This window comes from Pyxicephalus adspersus, chromosome 6 (genome assembly GCF_032062135.1).
Source record: "Pyxicephalus adspersus chromosome 6, UCB_Pads_2.0, whole genome shotgun sequence".
NCBI classification, from domain to species: domain Eukaryota; kingdom Metazoa; phylum Chordata; class Amphibia; order Anura; family Pyxicephalidae; genus Pyxicephalus; species Pyxicephalus adspersus.
In genome coordinates, this window is record NC_092863.1 from 40,317,630 (window position 1) to 40,336,126 (window position 18,497).

Here is an 18,497-nt window from a genome sequence, read left to right on the forward strand (position 1 = left end):
CAAGCTGCTATTAAATTTCTCTGGTCCACAGCTAAACACTTGTGACCTTAACTATTATGAACGCTTGCACTGTAAAATGACCTGTATTAGCATATCTTAATGGTCTGTCAGTGTATAAGTTTATACTAATATATATGATACACAGTTTTAATTATTTCTTAAATGACCCTTTGAAGACATATGTTTGTAACTAAAACTAAAATAATGCATATCTGCCTTTCTCTTGAAAGGATAATAGTATGCACAACAGAGCAGTAAGCCTATCACTGACATTTAGAAAAATGTCTACAATTTCTACATATATTGGCTTGTTGATAAGAGCTTTTGCACTTGTCATGATGCTGAGATGCCCCAAGCCATTTGCTGCTCTGTATTGAGAATGTGGAAAGTGATATGACATCAATGCTTCAGAGCTAGAAACCAGGAATATTACTCCAAACATCATCAACATGCAAAATTATTCAGTGCAGTGTACATTGTTTTAAAAAAGCAAGAAGCATAATGTGAAAGCAAGAACAGAAATAATAAAAGTAAGTTTCAGCAGCTCTTTATTTATAAGCAACAGACACAATGAAAATTACCTGAATAAATATTAACATGGTTTTAAAATACTTCCTTATTCTACTGTGGCACCAAGGGTTTAAAGGATAACTTCATTTTTTTAACCATGTGTACTATTAAAGCAACATTGGAACAAAAAGAAGGTAATATACAGTCAAGAATATTGTCAACTTTGCATTTTGTCTGCTCCCAGAAATTTGTTGCAATTGGTATTGGTATTGTCATTTTTTTGGCACTTTTGTTGGCACTCATAGTTTAAGACAAAGAGCTGGGGAGTTCTGAAGTGGCCAGCAATGGGTCCAGATCTAAATCCCATAGAGCACATGGGAAGAGATCTAAAACCAGCAGTTGGGAGAAGGAACCCTTTAAATATGAGACCTGGAGCAGGTGGCAAAGTAAGAGTGCTATTCCAGTAGAAAGATGTGAAAGACTCATTGATTGTTGGAGAAAGCGATTAACATTAGTAATTTCTTCCAAAGGGTTTACTACTAAGTATTAAGTTGAGTATGCTAATCATTTTTTTCAGGCCATTTTTAATGTTTTTTGTTGAATGGCTTAGATTTCTTAGATTTTTTTTCTCTGCTAATTTATATTCTTACAGTGCCAACAAAGCATTTGTAATTGCAACGATTTTTTGGGAAAAGTGATGCATTTTCTGACATAAATGCTAGGTTGCCAATATTTTTGGTCATGGCTAATAATGTATGTTTATATTTCATGTGTTAATTCTGATTGGCATCTATCTATGTTTACTTTGGTCATTTTAGAGATGTCTATGTAGCATATGTCACTGCCTATTTCTCAACCTGGGATTTATTCCAGCAACATTATGTTGATCATGATCTTGCATAAATGCATAACCAGGTAAATTATCAGAATCTCCCAGATATTGATACCTTACTTGATTACCACTGTACACCTATTGACCAGGCCCTATTTTCCCCGGTTGATGCTGCACCCACCTTTCTAAGCACCAATAATGGGGAGAAATCCTAATACTGACTTACACTATTGCTTATCAGCTTAGATTTGGCAAAAAACATTAATTCCTAATTAATGTTTGATCAAAATGACCTATTTTCCAATAGATTTGCCTTAGATTGAATTTAGACCAGAGTTTGGCGATCATTACACTTAAAAGAGGACACTTTTTAAAGGGGCTATAGAGTAAATGGACACTAAAAATATTCTGTTAGGAGGCGATGCCTGTTCCTGACTATCCATTGAACTCTGTCCGGACCGACCTCTGCTTTAGACCCCGACTCTGTTTGTGCCTTTCCCTTTGTACTTCGCTGGATGGACTGATGTCCTGTATTTTTGACCTTGGCTTGTTTATGGATTTCCTGACATTCTGAACTCTGCATTTGTGGGCGTGGGTTGGCTGCCGGCCTATCTCCAGACACCATCCTTTGCGCACCTGGGGCCAACCGAGTGCTGGGAGACACAACCAGTCTCCCGAGGCTGAGCGGGGGCTGCTATAGGCGAAGACTGTAGTGATAGATTGGGGGATTGGTGTCTGGGGAATACTGGTATTGACCCGGGCCTTACACATTCAAGTTTTGCAAACTGACCTTGGGGATATAAGCCCACATATTGCTCTGTTCATGGGTTTTATTATTTCACTGTTCCTAGTTCATACATCAAAACTGTGTTGCAGAATGCAAAAACAATATGGTTACAGGGAATCTATTACAAGAAACAAACCATGATTAAGGTAGCCTTGTGAGAACCTACAACAAAAATGTATGTTGGCAGTTCCAACTCCAGGGGCAACAGGGTTACCTTAGGTCTGTAATTTTAATTATAATGTGATTATAATCACAGAAACGCTGAGGAATTATCTGTTCAGGCTGTAAACCAGGGGTAGAATTGTTTTATACACATTATAGGTAATGTTTGCAAGTATATTTAGTTTTCATAATATGCCTTGCTGTTTAGGCTATAGGCTTTTTATTTAAACTATCATTTCATAAGATTATCATTTCAAACCTACCTAAATTAATATTTCATGCCTAGTTGGGAAATGTATTTTATTTCCTTAATGCACCTTAAATAAGCTTATTATGCTAATGGATGATAGCTTTTGTGCTTGATCATGATGAAACTGTTAACGAAACGTTAAGATTTATATATGTAACTGGAAGGCAACTTTGACAACTAAAGAAAAAAAATTTACATATTGAATTCAATAGAAATGAAAAGATCAGTGTAAAAATAAAACTAATATGGTAGCTCACCCCTCATGCAAAAACAAAATCTTACAGCCCATATTTGTCAGATTCACCAATGATTCTATTGGCAAATAGAACAAATTTTCGAATTGAGACAGTTTTAGAATCATGAGATACTGCTTATCATTTCACATTTTATTGAATTCATTAGACTGAGGCAAACAAGTTTGACGTATAATATTTACATAATATATTTGTTGTACGGATGCTGTTGCAACCTTAATTTTTACATAAATTTTAGAATGGTACAACAGTAGGAATACAGGAAGTCCTGGACTAAAGTATTTTTTATATTCCTGTAAACTTAAACTGTAACAATGATTTATGAAGGTCTGTGACACTGCATTATACAGTTCTAATTATATTCATGCTCACAGCTCTTATACTTTAGTTGTTTGCTCCAATGTAAAGAAGATTTTAAAAAAATAAAATCCCAGATAAATGCACAGTTGTGATTTATATGTGGTATTTTTTCTAACTGCCAAATGATGCAGTAATCTGTGTAGTTATATTTGTCTTCTATTTATTAATATTAGTCACTTTCAGCACTGGAGAGGGTTATCTACAAGTGTGGAAAAAAGAAGGTAAGGATGGAGTTCAGCTCTAATAACTTTGAAGTTGCAGCTACTGAAGAATGCAGTGTGGAATGTGGGGGCAGAGGTGCTAGAGAAGACCTAAAAGACTTGATGGGGGCTGTCAGAGAACATGGTGCAAATAAAGGGAAGGGAATGGAAGAACCAACAGAGAATTAAGTGTGGGTGGTATGGGTACATGCAGGGTATGTGTTGTGGATGATTGGAAATGGTTAAATGAAGAGCTGTGACATAAGAAGTGCGGAGTTGTGGCTGCCAAAAAGATAAATAAAATTTAAAAAAATTGTTAGGCCTCTTTCTGTATTATAGGCTTGTTCCATTTTGAATGTTAAGCAATACCTCTTTTTTTCTATATGAAAATGTTTTATATTTATTGGAAAGGAAAAACTTCCTCAATTTTTTCAATAAATTTCACATTTGGCCTCCGGTCTACGGTTTTAATTTCGGCCCTCTGTGTATTTGAGTTTGGCACCCCTGACATAAGGTACTGCATTAAGGCAAACAACAAACCCCTGTTGCACGTGTCTTTGGATCCAGCACCTAGAAAACCTTGTGCAAAAAATGTGTGTATAAATGCTAGTATAGGCATATCCTCTGCCCTATCTACTTGACAATATTTAAGCCTGGAGATTGGGTGCTGAGCCACCCAGTATTGTGAGATGGATGTAGTATACACTTATGATCAATACCTGGAAGTGCAAGCTTTCCATGCTGCTGAAATGGTTGATCAGGGAAGCAGTGGAAGTGTTGGATAAAGAAGAATAGACACTATATGGTACCTCTATAGAGCTGTCCTGTTACTGCTATTACACAGTTGCATTAGTTTTGTAAGTACTATGAATTATGTGAAGCTGCAATATGTGTGCATTGATTTCCTTTTACAAGGAAAGTAGATCACATCTTTAACAATCTTCATTTCATTTTTTGTAATATTCTGCAGATTAGCCACAGGCTAAGATATGTGACACAAGCAAATTGCAAAACGTCTACAGGCTATTTAACTTAAAATGTCTCAAACATGGATTTTAACGACAGTCATTCATTTTCCAAATGCAGAGCCAATATATTACCTTTACCTCAGTTTTATTAGACAGAAATGTGTATGTATACATAATGATGACATTTCTAGTGCTGTGTAAAGCAACTCTTGGCTGCCCTTTCTGTTTTGTGTTAACGGGATTGATTTACTAAAATACAGGCAGCTTTACTTAGAAAAGTCAGTGATAATAAAGTGAACCAGTGTTCACCTTAAATACCCAATTGTATGTGATGGTGATGTTCACATAAAGCTGGATATAATTTAGGTGCGTAACTCAACTAAGAAGTCTTGTGACAAGTCAGTAAGGTCCATAGCCAGTCATCCTGCTACATGGTAGTAGCTAGAATTGGGTTGCATCTGCAGATTTGGATTGCAGTTCCAGGTAATGCTTGTTCTATACTTGTCCCATTTCATCTGTTGTGAAGATGTTCTAGCAGGGTCATTGGTCATGAAACTTCCCCAACACAGGACTGATTGTTTGAGCTTTGTGCCAGATTATAAGGTGTTCAACTAAAATTTAAACAACACATAAAAACCGCAAAAACATCATTTAAAACATATTACATATAAGAGCCGCTGGGCAACTGGAGTCCAGCACCTTTATACAAACATTAAAAGTGGTCCATCAACTGTAATTCTACAGCAAATAATAGCTCCTGAATTCTAACCTTGGTGGTATTGAGACAAAAACATTTAGGATACTTTGCTGTATATATTATAATTTTCCTTCTTATTTTCTTTTCTTTGCACCTTAGATAAATGGTACAATGAAAGGTAAAATTGGATTTCCCTTGTTAAAATCTTGTGCTTGTATGTGGAGTGGTGCGAAAATGGGGATATCAGTGCATGTGTTTAGAAACTTGGTTGCTTTTTACTTCACCCCACAGTAGCAGAGTTTGCATTATTTACTCTGACAGTCCGCTGGCTGCAGCACCCAGGGCTGTCGCTCTATGCACCACAAATCATCTCTCACCTTGTCACCACTGAGATGGCAATTTTACAGCTGGCAGCTTTAATCATGTTAAATGTGCAGGGCGCACTTTGTTGTATGCACAAGGCTTTTTTCAGAGAAACTGAAACACAAAGCATTCAGAATCCCACTTCTAAGCCCATGTCACAAGGGATTTTTGTGTTATTCTGCCTTCGCATAATTGTGTTAACTTCATGAAAAATATTAAGAAACAGCATAATGAAAGTAAATTCTCATTCTACTTGTTTGTAATATACATGCTTCTGTAGATTGTATTAAGACATGAAAGGCCCCCCCCCCCCACCTGGGTATTCAGTTGTGGTGGCACTATAAGTAAAATTCATAATTACCGGTAGTTTACCAAAAGAATGATAATATATAAAAACTGAGTATGTAAAGAAAAATACAAGTTTATTCCAAGATAATCCAGTTTGTCACATGATGAAAGAAAGTTAGTTTTAGATTAATACAAATAATCTTGGAAAAAGAATAATAATAAACCTTTTGGATTATTTTAAATTTTGATTACCCACAGCAATCCATCATATATCTCCTGACTATGCAAGTTCAGACGTCTTCTTAAAATATAAATAATAACTACCACATACACTATATAATATTGGGGTAGAATGACCATAGTAGTTATAGTCATAAAACAAAGCAGTACCAGTAAAATAAAATTTTAAAGTTTAAGACCTATAAAGTTGAAATGGACCTCTGTAACTTTTGTTACATTTGTGTAGAACCCAATTTAAAAGGCAGCCATCATCATATGACTGTGAGTTCCCGGTGACGTCGGTGCATGCGGTCATCGCTAAAGACGCTGCGGGAATTTCAAATTATCTTGTATTGCATTCAATACAAAATAACTGTATCGAATGCAATACACTGGATTTATTTGTCTAAAAGCAGTACATTGTCTTTCATGAAAATTTATTTTACAGTATAATATAATAGTATGAGTATAATAAAGTTTGAAACACAAAATCATGTCAAGGTTTATTAATAAATCTATTTTTTAAAAATGTATTTATTATTTTGACATGATTTCGTGTTTCAAACTTTATTATACTCATACTATTACTATACTTAATACTATTATACTGTAAAATACATTTTCATGAAAGACAGTATACCGTTTTTAGACAAATAAATCTAAATTGAACCACCCAGGAGGTTTAGAAACCAAATTCAGGTTTGCTGGATGACCCATGTTCGCCCATGATAGTCTATCTTCTCCAGTCTTGTAGGAAGGGGGGATGGATTTTGGTTAATCTTGAAAGTGCTCCAAGGAAACAGCTACCTACATTGCTAAAAATTTATCTATGGGAACTATATTACTTGCCCAATAATTTGTAATTGTGTCCTTTCAATTATGAGATTTACACGATCATGGTACATCTCAAAGTCTTCACTAGCATAGCTTAATATTTTTCTTTTGCAGTTAGGTAATTCTTTATAAGTTTTGTTCCTGGCCTAAGGAGACATAGCACACTGATGACCTTATCTCTGTACATTACTTAATAGCACTTCAGCACTGTACAATAACTGACTACCTCTCGTGTCGCTTCTTTCTCTACCAGTCTGAGCAAAAGATTAAAAAGAATAAAAGAAAATTATATTTTCATAAACTGATTTCAAATAAAAATGTAACTTTTTATTAATAAATGCAGAACTGTATAATGTACAAAACAAAGAACAGATCCCACTGCAACCAATAACCTAGTATGCAAAAAAAAATAAAATAAAATGTAACATGCTTGTTTTAACTGTATATATGGTATATATTAGTTAGTGTTTATGCTGTATAGAGCTGCATTCCAAGAGTGTACAGATGTCACTTATGTTTTACTTGTTTTTTCATGACCAAGGAATTAGCAGTTGTAAAAATTGTAACAAGTACAATAATGGAATAATTAATGTAGTGGAAAATGTCCAATTTAATAATTATATATGAATGTAATTTTGTATATTGTTTGTGAACATTGCTACTTGACAAATTTTTCATTATGGCCTCTTTAGCAATCTTTAAATCACCATCTTCATATAGGGTACCTGTTTGTCAACAAGGGAGATCATAATGTGTACTTATTGCAAAGGTTAATGTCCCTGTTAATTGAGAACTTATTTCTTCCTTGTAGCTGTAATAATTGTTGTGATGTTTCATTTTTATAGGAGACCCAAGTATTTGAACTTTCAGCAGTGAGACAGACTCTGCAGGCTGATCTAGAGACTTCAATTCGACGTATTGCTGACCTACAGGCAGCGTTGGAGGAAGTTGATTCAAGTGATGACAGTGACACTGAAAGGTAATTTCTAAAACACTGTTATATATTATCAAATATTTTTTTTTAAAATAAGTATAGGATATGCAAATAATGTCTCAATATCAGAGGCTTGTGTATTTTTATTTAAACAATGGTGTGCTTTGTGTAATAATCCAGCATTAAAGTGTTTACTGATTGCAGGAGTTTCCATTTATAAAGACCAGTCACTACTGCTCTCTTTTTCCTTGTTCAGGTTCACTGGTCTTGTATCTGGCTCATTCCTTTTTTTTGCAGACATGCTAAAAGTAGTTGGATTGCGGAGTCCCTCCCAAAGCTCTGCACTCTGCATTGAATATTTAAACGAAAGTCTTTGTGCCCAGGGTTGAGTTTCAATTATTAGTTATTTACATCAGATTATTTTTGTACTTAATGGTCACAGAGATCATTAATATTAGCCCAACAAGTGTGCCCAGGGTTGAGTTTCAATTATTAGTTATTTACATCAGATTATTTTTGTTCTGCATAAATATCTCTATGTTTTAAACCAAGAAATTATTATTGTTTGTTGTGTAGATAATAATAAAACTAAATGTTTATCAGTAAATTTATGCACACTTGTTGGGCTAATATTAATGATCTCTGTGACCAAGAAGTATGCAAAGCAAAATAGATGCCATATGGCATTGTAATTTTTGACATTTATCTGAAGAAGTATCAGAATGCAAACTAGTAGTACATGATCTGTATTCCAACTTGCTAGTTTAGAAAACTGCAATGTCCCATCTCTGCTTCTCAGGCTACGCTCGCAGTTTGGGTTCAATCATTCAATCAAAAAAAACATAGCAATAACATAGTAAGAAACTGCCTAACAGCTGGAGCCAAATGAGGTCACCAGCACTTTTTTAAATGAAATCCTGTATGTGTTAGAAGAATATGAGTGTTCTAACGTTTGCAAATTTAATAGAAAATCTATTGCAAATCTTTGAAAAAAGTATTGCTGTTGGTTGCTTGAGATTGTAAGCAATATTTTAAGGTTGCTTGGTCTCTTTTTTTTCCAGCATCAACTTTGAATAACATCATTGCTTTAGTTGGGATATATTTAAATAACTAAGTGTGCACATATTGTAGAATGCTGCTGTTTTTCATATCTGATTAATATTTATACCTTCAGCTCAGATATAGATTGATAACACACTGAGTCGTAAAAAAGTTATCTTAAGTTCTGCAAAGTTTATTACATTGATCTATAAGTGTGATGCATATTTACCTTGCATTGATCAGAATATAAAACTATTAAGGCTATGTTTGCACTTTTACTATATTAGTAATGTGTGCATTGCTGAGTTGTTTCATTCATTTTGCAACCCTATCATACTAAGACAATCAAACTATGAGATCCAGTAAACCTGGAATGAGTCTGGTGTAGGATTCAAAACATTTGTTAGCAAATAGCAAATGACTTTGAAGAACTTCATTACAGATTTGCTGGATCACCCAGCTTCACTGATCAAAGTGTATCCTCCCCAGCCTTGGATAGCTTTAATAAATCAGCCCCATTATGTTAAGTCTACAGGACAGGAAATGTCCTGTTTAAAGTTTTAAACAATATTTATGACTGATGTAATTTTGGTTATAACAGAACACAATATTTGTGGACTATAGGATCATTTTTTTTCTTTCAATATTTTTATTGGACAAATATTAAGGAGGTAAACAAGTACACAATTCACATTAGGCATGCAGGATTGAAATTATTTCCTAAAAAATAGCAAATGACTTAAGAAATCCATTCCAGGTTTCCTGGGTCAACCAGATTCACCAATGAAAGTGTATCTTCTCCAGCCTTAGAGAGCTCTAACAAATGAGTCCAAATGCATCTGAGCATTATCATACATTTGCAATTGCAGTTTTGACTTGGCTGTGGTGTAGGGGCTGTCCAAAATGAATTAGTTCTCTAATGCATTGATTGTAAACATAAAAAGTAACAGACAAGTGTGAACCCCTAAGGCCCATTAACACATCTTTGGTACATTTTACATGCACTGTAATGCTATTTATTGTGAATGGTTTCTGAAAGCAATGCATCCCAGGGCAGTAAAATGCAAAGTGTCATAGAGTGCAAAGTACATAGAGTGCAGTCGCCAAAAGTAAAACTACTGTACAGACCAGTGTACAGGGCCAAGGAATATGTAACATACAAATGAATAGGGGTCAGGTAGGTGTAACAGAGGGTACAAAGGGCAGAAATTGGTATTAAAATACAATCCGGTTAACAAAACAAGTGAACAAAACCCCCAATGATTCATTCCACCAACTCTATCCTTTAATGAAACATTTCAGTAACACACACCCACATCCACACACATGAAATACTGTTAATGGTAATATATATCAATCTTTCTAAACACTAAAAGACAATTTTATTTGAAGGTGGTATAGTGTGCAGTGATATTTTAAGATGCAGTTGACTTATATAGAACTAAAACTAAAACCTATATACAATGTGTTAAATCAAATCAAAAAAGTGCAAACGTAATAGTTAAGCTGCAGATCTATGAGTTGCGGTAATGCATTAGAATGTATTATAGTGTGTTATAATTTTGCAAGTGTGTACACGTATATAGTGTGTGTTTTTTTTTTAGATGCATTTATGCAACTTGAATGCCAAAAGCCCCATAAGATGTTGGTACATTACCTAAGCAGCAGCAGCTTCATGCTGCATGATCCTGCTCAAAAATGAAAAGCTCTAAAAAGTGTCTGATGTTCTGAGAAAAAGCCACCTTCAATATGTTTGTAGATTAAAGTAATTCATTCATGTTTTTTCTGAGCACAATGGCCTCCAGGAGATGGATTAAAGATTTTCAATAAATTGCTCAGTGGTTCAATGAAAGCTCTGTGTTTGCATGTCAAATTTCATTTATTGCACAATCTGCTTTGACTTCTAGTTACTGTGAGCAATTTCAGGCAGTGTTCATGCTGCAGAACTTTATCAATACCTCACGCTGTCTAAACTATTTTCCCATTTACTCTGCTGTCCAGATTTTCTTGAGACTAGAAGAGAAAAGCACAATGAAAAAATGAGGTTGACACATTGCTGCATCAACAACTCTAGGATTAAAACACAAAGTATATTGTATGGTTTATGCCAGAGGCATTCTTGCAAACAGAATTTGCTATGGACAAGGAAATGGTTATGCTCTTTTTCATTTATAGCCCTATACTTTCAAGGATGATGGTATTGTGGATCGAAACTACTGCACATATTCATATTAGTAAAGAAAAGACACTCTGCAGATGAAATGACAGCCTTTTACTTAGATCTGCAGGAACCAGCACACAGGGGAGATGATGACCCTCAAGCGGGGGAGATACTGTCATACAACCACACAGGTGAAACAGGGTTCCATGGAAACAGTATAAATTAGAGCCAATCTTGTCTGCGGAACTTAGGACTCGTAAAGATGCTGAATACTTGCTCCTAGAAATGATCATTAGCGATAGTTTTCAGTAGCAGAAGGAACAAACAAGCAATGTACAGATGGGCAATGCTCTGTTCTATGTAGAGGGGTGGGAAGAAGATGAGCAGGAGGTGTCATGGGGTGTCTTACCTCTGAGAGCGCTGGACTAACCCTCGATATTTGCCCAGGACGATAATGAACTATTGGCTTTAGTGAAATTCTAGTGTCAGCATGAGGTTTTAACAGGGTCCTTGACCTTAAAATAAAAATTTTATCAATAAGTATTGCCATACAGGGACTGGTTTGGATGCTTATTTTATAGCTAGGACAGGTTTACTGGAGGAAATTGGTATCAAATAATACCTACACTGGCTAACAGAACATTTGGCAGTAGGTTAGGTAACAATCCATAATTGTGAATGCAATGCCTCCCAAGACTTTCTACTTGTCTCAAAGCTTTTGTACGCGCAGACTTTCTGATTGTACAGCCTAATACTCCATCAGACGGTACAACCCATCACCTCCCTATAACATAGTTATAGCAATAGTTTTTATATTAATAAATGCATACTTACACTGAAATTACATTTAATGGTCTCAGCTTTCCTCGGATTAAAAAGAACACATATTTGTTAAATATATCATTTTAACAGGTCTATTTATAAAGCAGTGAATATGACATTCTCCAAACATAATGTGACTGAAAAAAATCCAGGTCCATGTTTTTATTGTCGGTGAATGACTCCTCACCAGCCAATGTTTGGTAAATGTCAGTGAATGTCAGATTTAGTAAGGGAATGCAGAACTTACTTTCACCCCTCTAAAAGAAACAAACATTCTCATGAATAATTAGGAGCAAAACAGTTTGTCTAAAAATGGAACACTGGGATTGGCACATGATCCAGCTGATCTGCAAAGACTTCTAAACACACCTAACTCCCTGTGTGCCATTGGTGTGAAGGTCACTTTTAATGAATACAGGACATACTACCTAAAGCGAATCAAAATCTGTTTATACTCACCTGTCCCTGTTCTGTCTCAGGGAGCTATCATCTTTCTTCTTCTCTTCTTTGTTTTTATCTTTGGCCACCCTGATTGACTAGACCAATATGATGTAACCTCTACACAGGTGTACAGGTGTTCAGTCAGTCCCGGCAGCCATGTCGGGATTTGCCAGGTATCCTGGCTACCTTTTGTTGCAAAAAGGACATCACCTGTGCCTTTCTGCAATAAAGCCCTGTCTAATTGCAAAATGTGGAACTTTAGTTGCAGCTTTAACTCTATTTGGTCTTGTCTTAAGCATTTATGTTGGTATCAATCACCACATTTAAAACGCTAAAACAAGTATTTATTGTCATGCATTGATTACAAACGTGATAAGAATGAAACAAACAATACTTAGCCACAAATTAGAAAATCTTTATGTTTAGGGAGAAGTATTCTGTTCATTGACTGAATTCATTCTAAGAAACCTGTTCAAAGTGGAGATACAAATAATACAAAATATTTATTTAGGATTAACCTTAGGACCTAAGAGTAAAAGAAAAAGTAACCATGCATATAAGTGCAGTTGTCTTTGCAATTTCCTATTCAATAATAAATTTATAAGAGAGAAGTAATTGTTCTTCACTGGATGTCTCCTAACACACCTAAATCTATGTAAGTAAAACTTTGGGCTCAAGATACCCAGCTGTAAAAAACTTAATTTATGCCAATAAAGGCTGTTCTATCAACTTTCACAAAATATGCATAGAATGTTTGGATAAATCACCAGCATTCTCTTAGCTCATTCTCTGTGCTGTCCCTCAGTACACAGCGTGCATTCTTTCCATCCTAATTACTTGAAATGTTTAATTGTTTTTGTAACCAGCTCCAGATGACCCCTTTATATTTATATTTTTCTTTTATCCTGTATGGATTATACTTCTTTCTTATCTTCAACATAACAAAACACCAGAAGTTATGATTTAGTTATGTTTTGGTTATTGTTTATTTGAAGTTTATTTTTGTTGTTTATTGAAATATTGTTATATTTTCCATGTTTATTATTACAGTTTGTAGCCCTGTGATACTGTGGTGCCCTCATTTCTTTGTAGTGCACCGGTCAATACATCTGGCATCTGGCATCTGGTTAATGTTTGTATATGTCACTTGCTACCTAGCAATTTTCTCTTTTTATTTTATTTTCTAAATTTATAGTTATTTCAGGAAAAAAGGATAGAGCTGTGCAAACTATTTAACTTTTAAAGTTAGTCTGATTCACACATACATACCTGTATAACTGCAGGTTACAACAATATTTTGTGATATAGCTGTCACCAACTTCCAGCGTGTTAATTGGGCAATAAAACACCAATAAAATTGGCTCCAGTGAGCAGGCAGGTGTAGAAAGCTGTAGAGCTTAACTTTAAAACAGCAGTTACCTTTCTGGCTATGCATTTTGACAGAAGTGCAATAATTGCAAAAGAATCACATTTAGAAATGTAATTACAAATCTGCATTCATTGTTGTTGTTTTACAAACATTGTAGGCTAGTTTATGAATAACATCTAATATGTATAATCTATACATTTTCCAAATCTGTAGTCACTTGTGCTGTTGTCTTGTCTTCTGTGTGATAACTCCCTAGTACTTTTATCTCCAGTCCAGTTAGCTGGATTCACCTACATAATTGTGCAGTATTCATTGCAAATGTATAATGTACTTAAGTTGTCTTGGTATTTACCAATCTAACTTGCTTGCATTGGGGGAAATTTTCATCACTCATGGCTAGTCATTTCTCAATGCATTATACGTTTTCACGTCTTGGCTTCACTTTCTTTCTAGGGACAACGAGTCAACCATAGGCTCAATCACAAGTATGGGGGAGACCGAGAGTGTCCGATCTTGGGTAGGATCCTCAGCGAGCTGGGCATCACCTTCTGGAGGCAGCGCATGTGGACGTTTGTCAAGACAATCGACATCTGATATATTGAGTGTTCAGAGTTTACGGTAAGGAATTGTGGCTACTGTATACTATCTAACTTTTTTGTGAATTATTATTTTCAATGGAATGATCACCATGACAGCCAGTAAAGGTGGTTTGAAAGTTCCAGTCAGAGTCATTTCTGATTTAGATTTGGGCTCATTTGGCCTCGGACTGGAATCTGAGATCAACTCTGAGTTTCAGATATCCTGTGTATATATTATTTTTATTACACAGTATTTATATAGTGCTAACATATTACGCATTATAGTCCATAGTCCATAGTCATGTCACCAGCTGTTCCTCAAAGGAGCTCACTATCTATGCCCCTAACATAGTCATATGTCTCTAATACAGTCCAAGGTCAATTTTGGGGGGAAGCCTATTTACCTAACTGCATGTTTTTTGGAAATATACCTGTCATTGATATAGTGTACAATTCAGGCAATCAAGCTGGTGGCCCTTGCAGTACTTTATACCTGTCCTTAAATCTAATTTCTCTTTTCAACTGGAAGTGTCCTGAATTTAAGGAGTTTAGTCTCTAAATAAACATTCCTGCTATCTGTGACTTCATGGTAGTGTTAGGGAAGTTCTGTGTTAACCTAAAACAATAAATTATTTTGTTACTTGCAATTATTATTTTGTCAACTGTATGATTAGTTTTCTATTACTAGTAGATTCTATTATCATTTAAAATGCTTGCATTAATTGTGCTAGGTAATTTTTTTTTCTCATTTATAGTTTTTTTTTTATGTTAGGTTATTTTTAAGCTCTATTTTTTTTTAAGTACTTGAAAGACAAATTAACAGAAAAACAAACAGAATCCTTACACTAAATGTACGTTTATCTTTAGCTGAAGAACATATTCATAAAATCTGTAAGGGGTTTTAAAACAAGCCATTCCTTTACCGTTACCTGTACATGTACCGTAAAGTTTTTTTTTCCTCCAAGATTATGCAGGGTTTTGGTCATTTTCTAACTGCACTTGGTGTTTGTTTACATATTAAGCAAGTTATGATTTGAGTGCCTCTATTGTAAAAATCTGAAGATTACTATATTCACAATGCACATACTTTGTGTGGGTAATTAAAAAAAAAATGTAACTGTTTTTGCTGGTTGTGTTTGATATGTACTTTAGTATACAAAGCCTAAGCACGTGTTTTTTTTTTTCACTTTAACCTCATTGAAGCAGTAAACCTATTCTAACTCCTTAACCATCACAACAAAAGAAAAAATACTATTGTCATAAAATCCAAAATCCACAGTTCAAAATTTATTTTAACTAAATGACTGATTGCTTATATAGGCTCCTTTTTTATGTTACTAAATGTTAAGATAGCACAAGGCATTCATTGATCAATCAATTAATTGTATTGTTTGACAATTGAGTGTAATGTAGATTCATAGCTTTATTGTATTGGTTGTTGGTATTGGCAATCAGTTACTTGATTGGGTAGGCTTATGTACCTTTTTGCCATAAATATTTATCACATAGATTGATCCAACCAATTGCCTAATTATTTACGCAAATTGTGCACAGTCTCTTCAGATCGGCAGGTGTTCACCATATACCTATAAATAAATATATATATATATATATATATATATATATATATATGCTTATATTTCATGCCTAAGCTGGATACTAGTAGAAAAAGGTCCTGGGGTTGTGATACTACATTAAAGAATATATTTTTTTATTTACAGTGATCATTTTTTTCTGTACTAGAATTACTGAATTGTTTGAGAAAGGTTTCTTTCCATGCCTGTTTGTCTCTGACACCAATGTCAGATAGTGAAGAAGTTTCTTATGTTAACTGAAAAGCATCTACAGAAGCAAATCTACAGTCTGCTAAAATATTAAATTACAAACAAAAAGCAGCCATGTCTACATAGGAAGGTCACATAATTATGTAAATACATACCAAACATTAGTATTAGTGAACATACTGATACATAGGGTACATAAATCCAAGATAATTTGCCAACCCAAAAAGTGTCTTCCACTACTAAACTGTGGCAGCCCCATTGGGCCTGATTTATGAAAGCTCTCCAAAGCTGGAGAAGATTTTCTCACACTTTTCTCAGTGAAGCTGGCTGATCCAGCAATCTTGGAATGGATTTGGTCCTGTACCTGTTGATTGAAAACATTTGCTAACAAATAGCAAATTACTTTCAAGAAATCCATTCCTCTCCAGCCCTAGAGAGCTATTATAAATCAGCCCACCTGTTAAAGTGGAACTAATCTCAACATATACAAAAGGTCCTTTCCACCATGAGGTACATGTTTTTGGCAGAAGAGACCTTTTCCCTTACTCCTGGTAGCCCCTTTTTTGGAAGATTAATTTAATGTCATCTGACGCCATTTTACAAAACTAAATATCCAGTCACCTGTATTGGTCTACACATGGTTTATGACCTAATACACAAAGAAACACACTAAACTAATTCAAATAACACTAAGGGATCATCTTCCAAAATCAGTGTATCTGACATTCACTGAAACATTCCCTGGTGGAAATAATAAATCAATAACTGCCATTAAAACACATGTATCGAAGAAACTCTCCACCAGGGGAATGTTTCCATAAATGACCGATTCACTCCTTTATAAAGAACACTAAATGAACCATAAGCATATATAGGACATTTCTGCTTTTGCAATATCTTACTGATGGAAAAAACAATAATTTCACAATAAATTCAATTTCACAGAAATCCCTGTACTCAATCGTAATTTCAGATAAAACTTTTTTATTTTGGAATTTATAAAATACATACTTGTTTATTCACTGTATTCAGTTGTTATGTCTATTAAATTGTACATATTTTGGTAAGGTAAATATAGAGCTATTTTGGCAGAAATATTAACAATAATTTAGTTATTTTTTGAGTTATTACCTAAGTAAACATCTCCTAAGAGAAATGCGGGGGCTGACATTGCTGACCTCTTTTAAACAAACTGCCTGGTTTTTATGCTAATCCTCTGGTTCAATACTTGAATTAGGAGACCCAGAGCAAGTAGGCATCAGAGTAAAGCACTTATCAGCATAATAATTTAGGTTGTTTTTCCTCATATTAAAGCTACATGACTCAACATGAGGGTCAGGTACGTATCATTAGCAGAATAAAAAGCGGCTCTCCTGATGTTTTCTTAGAAAAGCTAAAATTTCATTTTAATGCACAGTATAGTTACATGTTTATCTTGTTATATTAAACATTTTTTGTTAATGTATTTGCTCATCACTTAACTTTTATAGACTGGCTTCGTCTTTAAATTGTCTCCATGAATTTTTATAAAAATTAACACTGGTTTACATGTCACTGTAATTCTGCTTTTTGGGCTGAATCCCCTGGCAGGTGATGCAGGATTGCATGGTGTAAACTCCAAGTTCCTCCCTGGACTACTTTATAGTAAGGAGAACACCAAGTCATGACCCCCAGGCTCTTCCCACCAGGGGAGCGCAGAACATAAGGCTTTAGTGCTGGGACAGCCAGGGATCCGGTACCAGGGTCAGGCAATACTCATAGTCAATGGTCTAGGTCAAGCTGGGGTTAGTATCCAGTAAGAACAGGCAGAATATCACTGGGCAAGTAGCAGTAAACAAGCTGAAGATTTAGCAACTAAAGTCTGGAACTAGAGAGGTTTTAATAAGACTAGCAGCTGAGAGCAGGACATGATTAAAACTTTGGCTCTTATCTGTAAGACATATTTTAAAATTCTCATCAGTTGTGCACAACCTTCAGTAAGTGCAGGGGATGATGTAAAAGCACACCTCTGCACGGCTAAAGGGGGGCTGATGATGCTGCGAGGCTCTGGACAGGGAGGATGATGCGGGCACATCAGATTGGGTAAGATTCACATATCTGCAAGTGACTGCTCCTCACTCTGTAGTCTAATCTAGATCATATGACATTTATATTGTGAATCTGTATAGAATGCACACTGCCTTGTGCTGTCAGTCGACTTATATGAAGACTTCAGATGTAGGTTCTATCTAAGGTCAATTATGTATGTGGACAATCAACAAAGACTTGAATGAACAAAGACATGTGCCCCCAATATCTAAAGTATATTAGCAAGAATGAAAATTTGAACTGCACAGTTCAATACAACTAATAGTGTGAGCTTCTATCTAGCTAGCTTGCTATCTTTTCATTTGCTCAGCCTTTTAAAAGATTTTTTTAACTAGACTTTACTGTCCTTGGGAAATAAATTGCAATAGAACATGTGTGACACATGTGAACACTTTACTTGAAGCTCATGTGAAATTAATTTGAATAATACATTTTATTATGACTCAAACTTGGAGCCTACATTTACAAGATGAATATCTCTATTTGCTTTTCAGATTGCTTGTATTGTACTAGTACGGTCACTGCAGAACCTATGAAAATAAATAAGAAAATGAA

The 18,497-nt window shown here is 35.0% G+C and overlaps 1 protein-coding gene across 1 annotated transcript in view; it reads left to right on the plus strand.

The window, feature by feature from the left end:
* The window catches only part of MYO18B (myosin XVIIIB), a 262,438-nt gene that overhangs the window by 232,387 nt on the left and 11,554 nt on the right, over positions 1-18,497 (plus strand). The window contains exons 40-41 of the mRNA XM_072413906.1: positions 7,570-7,703; positions 13,946-14,110. Coding sequence (XP_072270007.1) covers positions 7,570-7,703; positions 13,946-14,110 — 299 coding nt within the window. The remainder of the gene's footprint in view (positions 1-7,569; positions 7,704-13,945; positions 14,111-18,497) is intronic.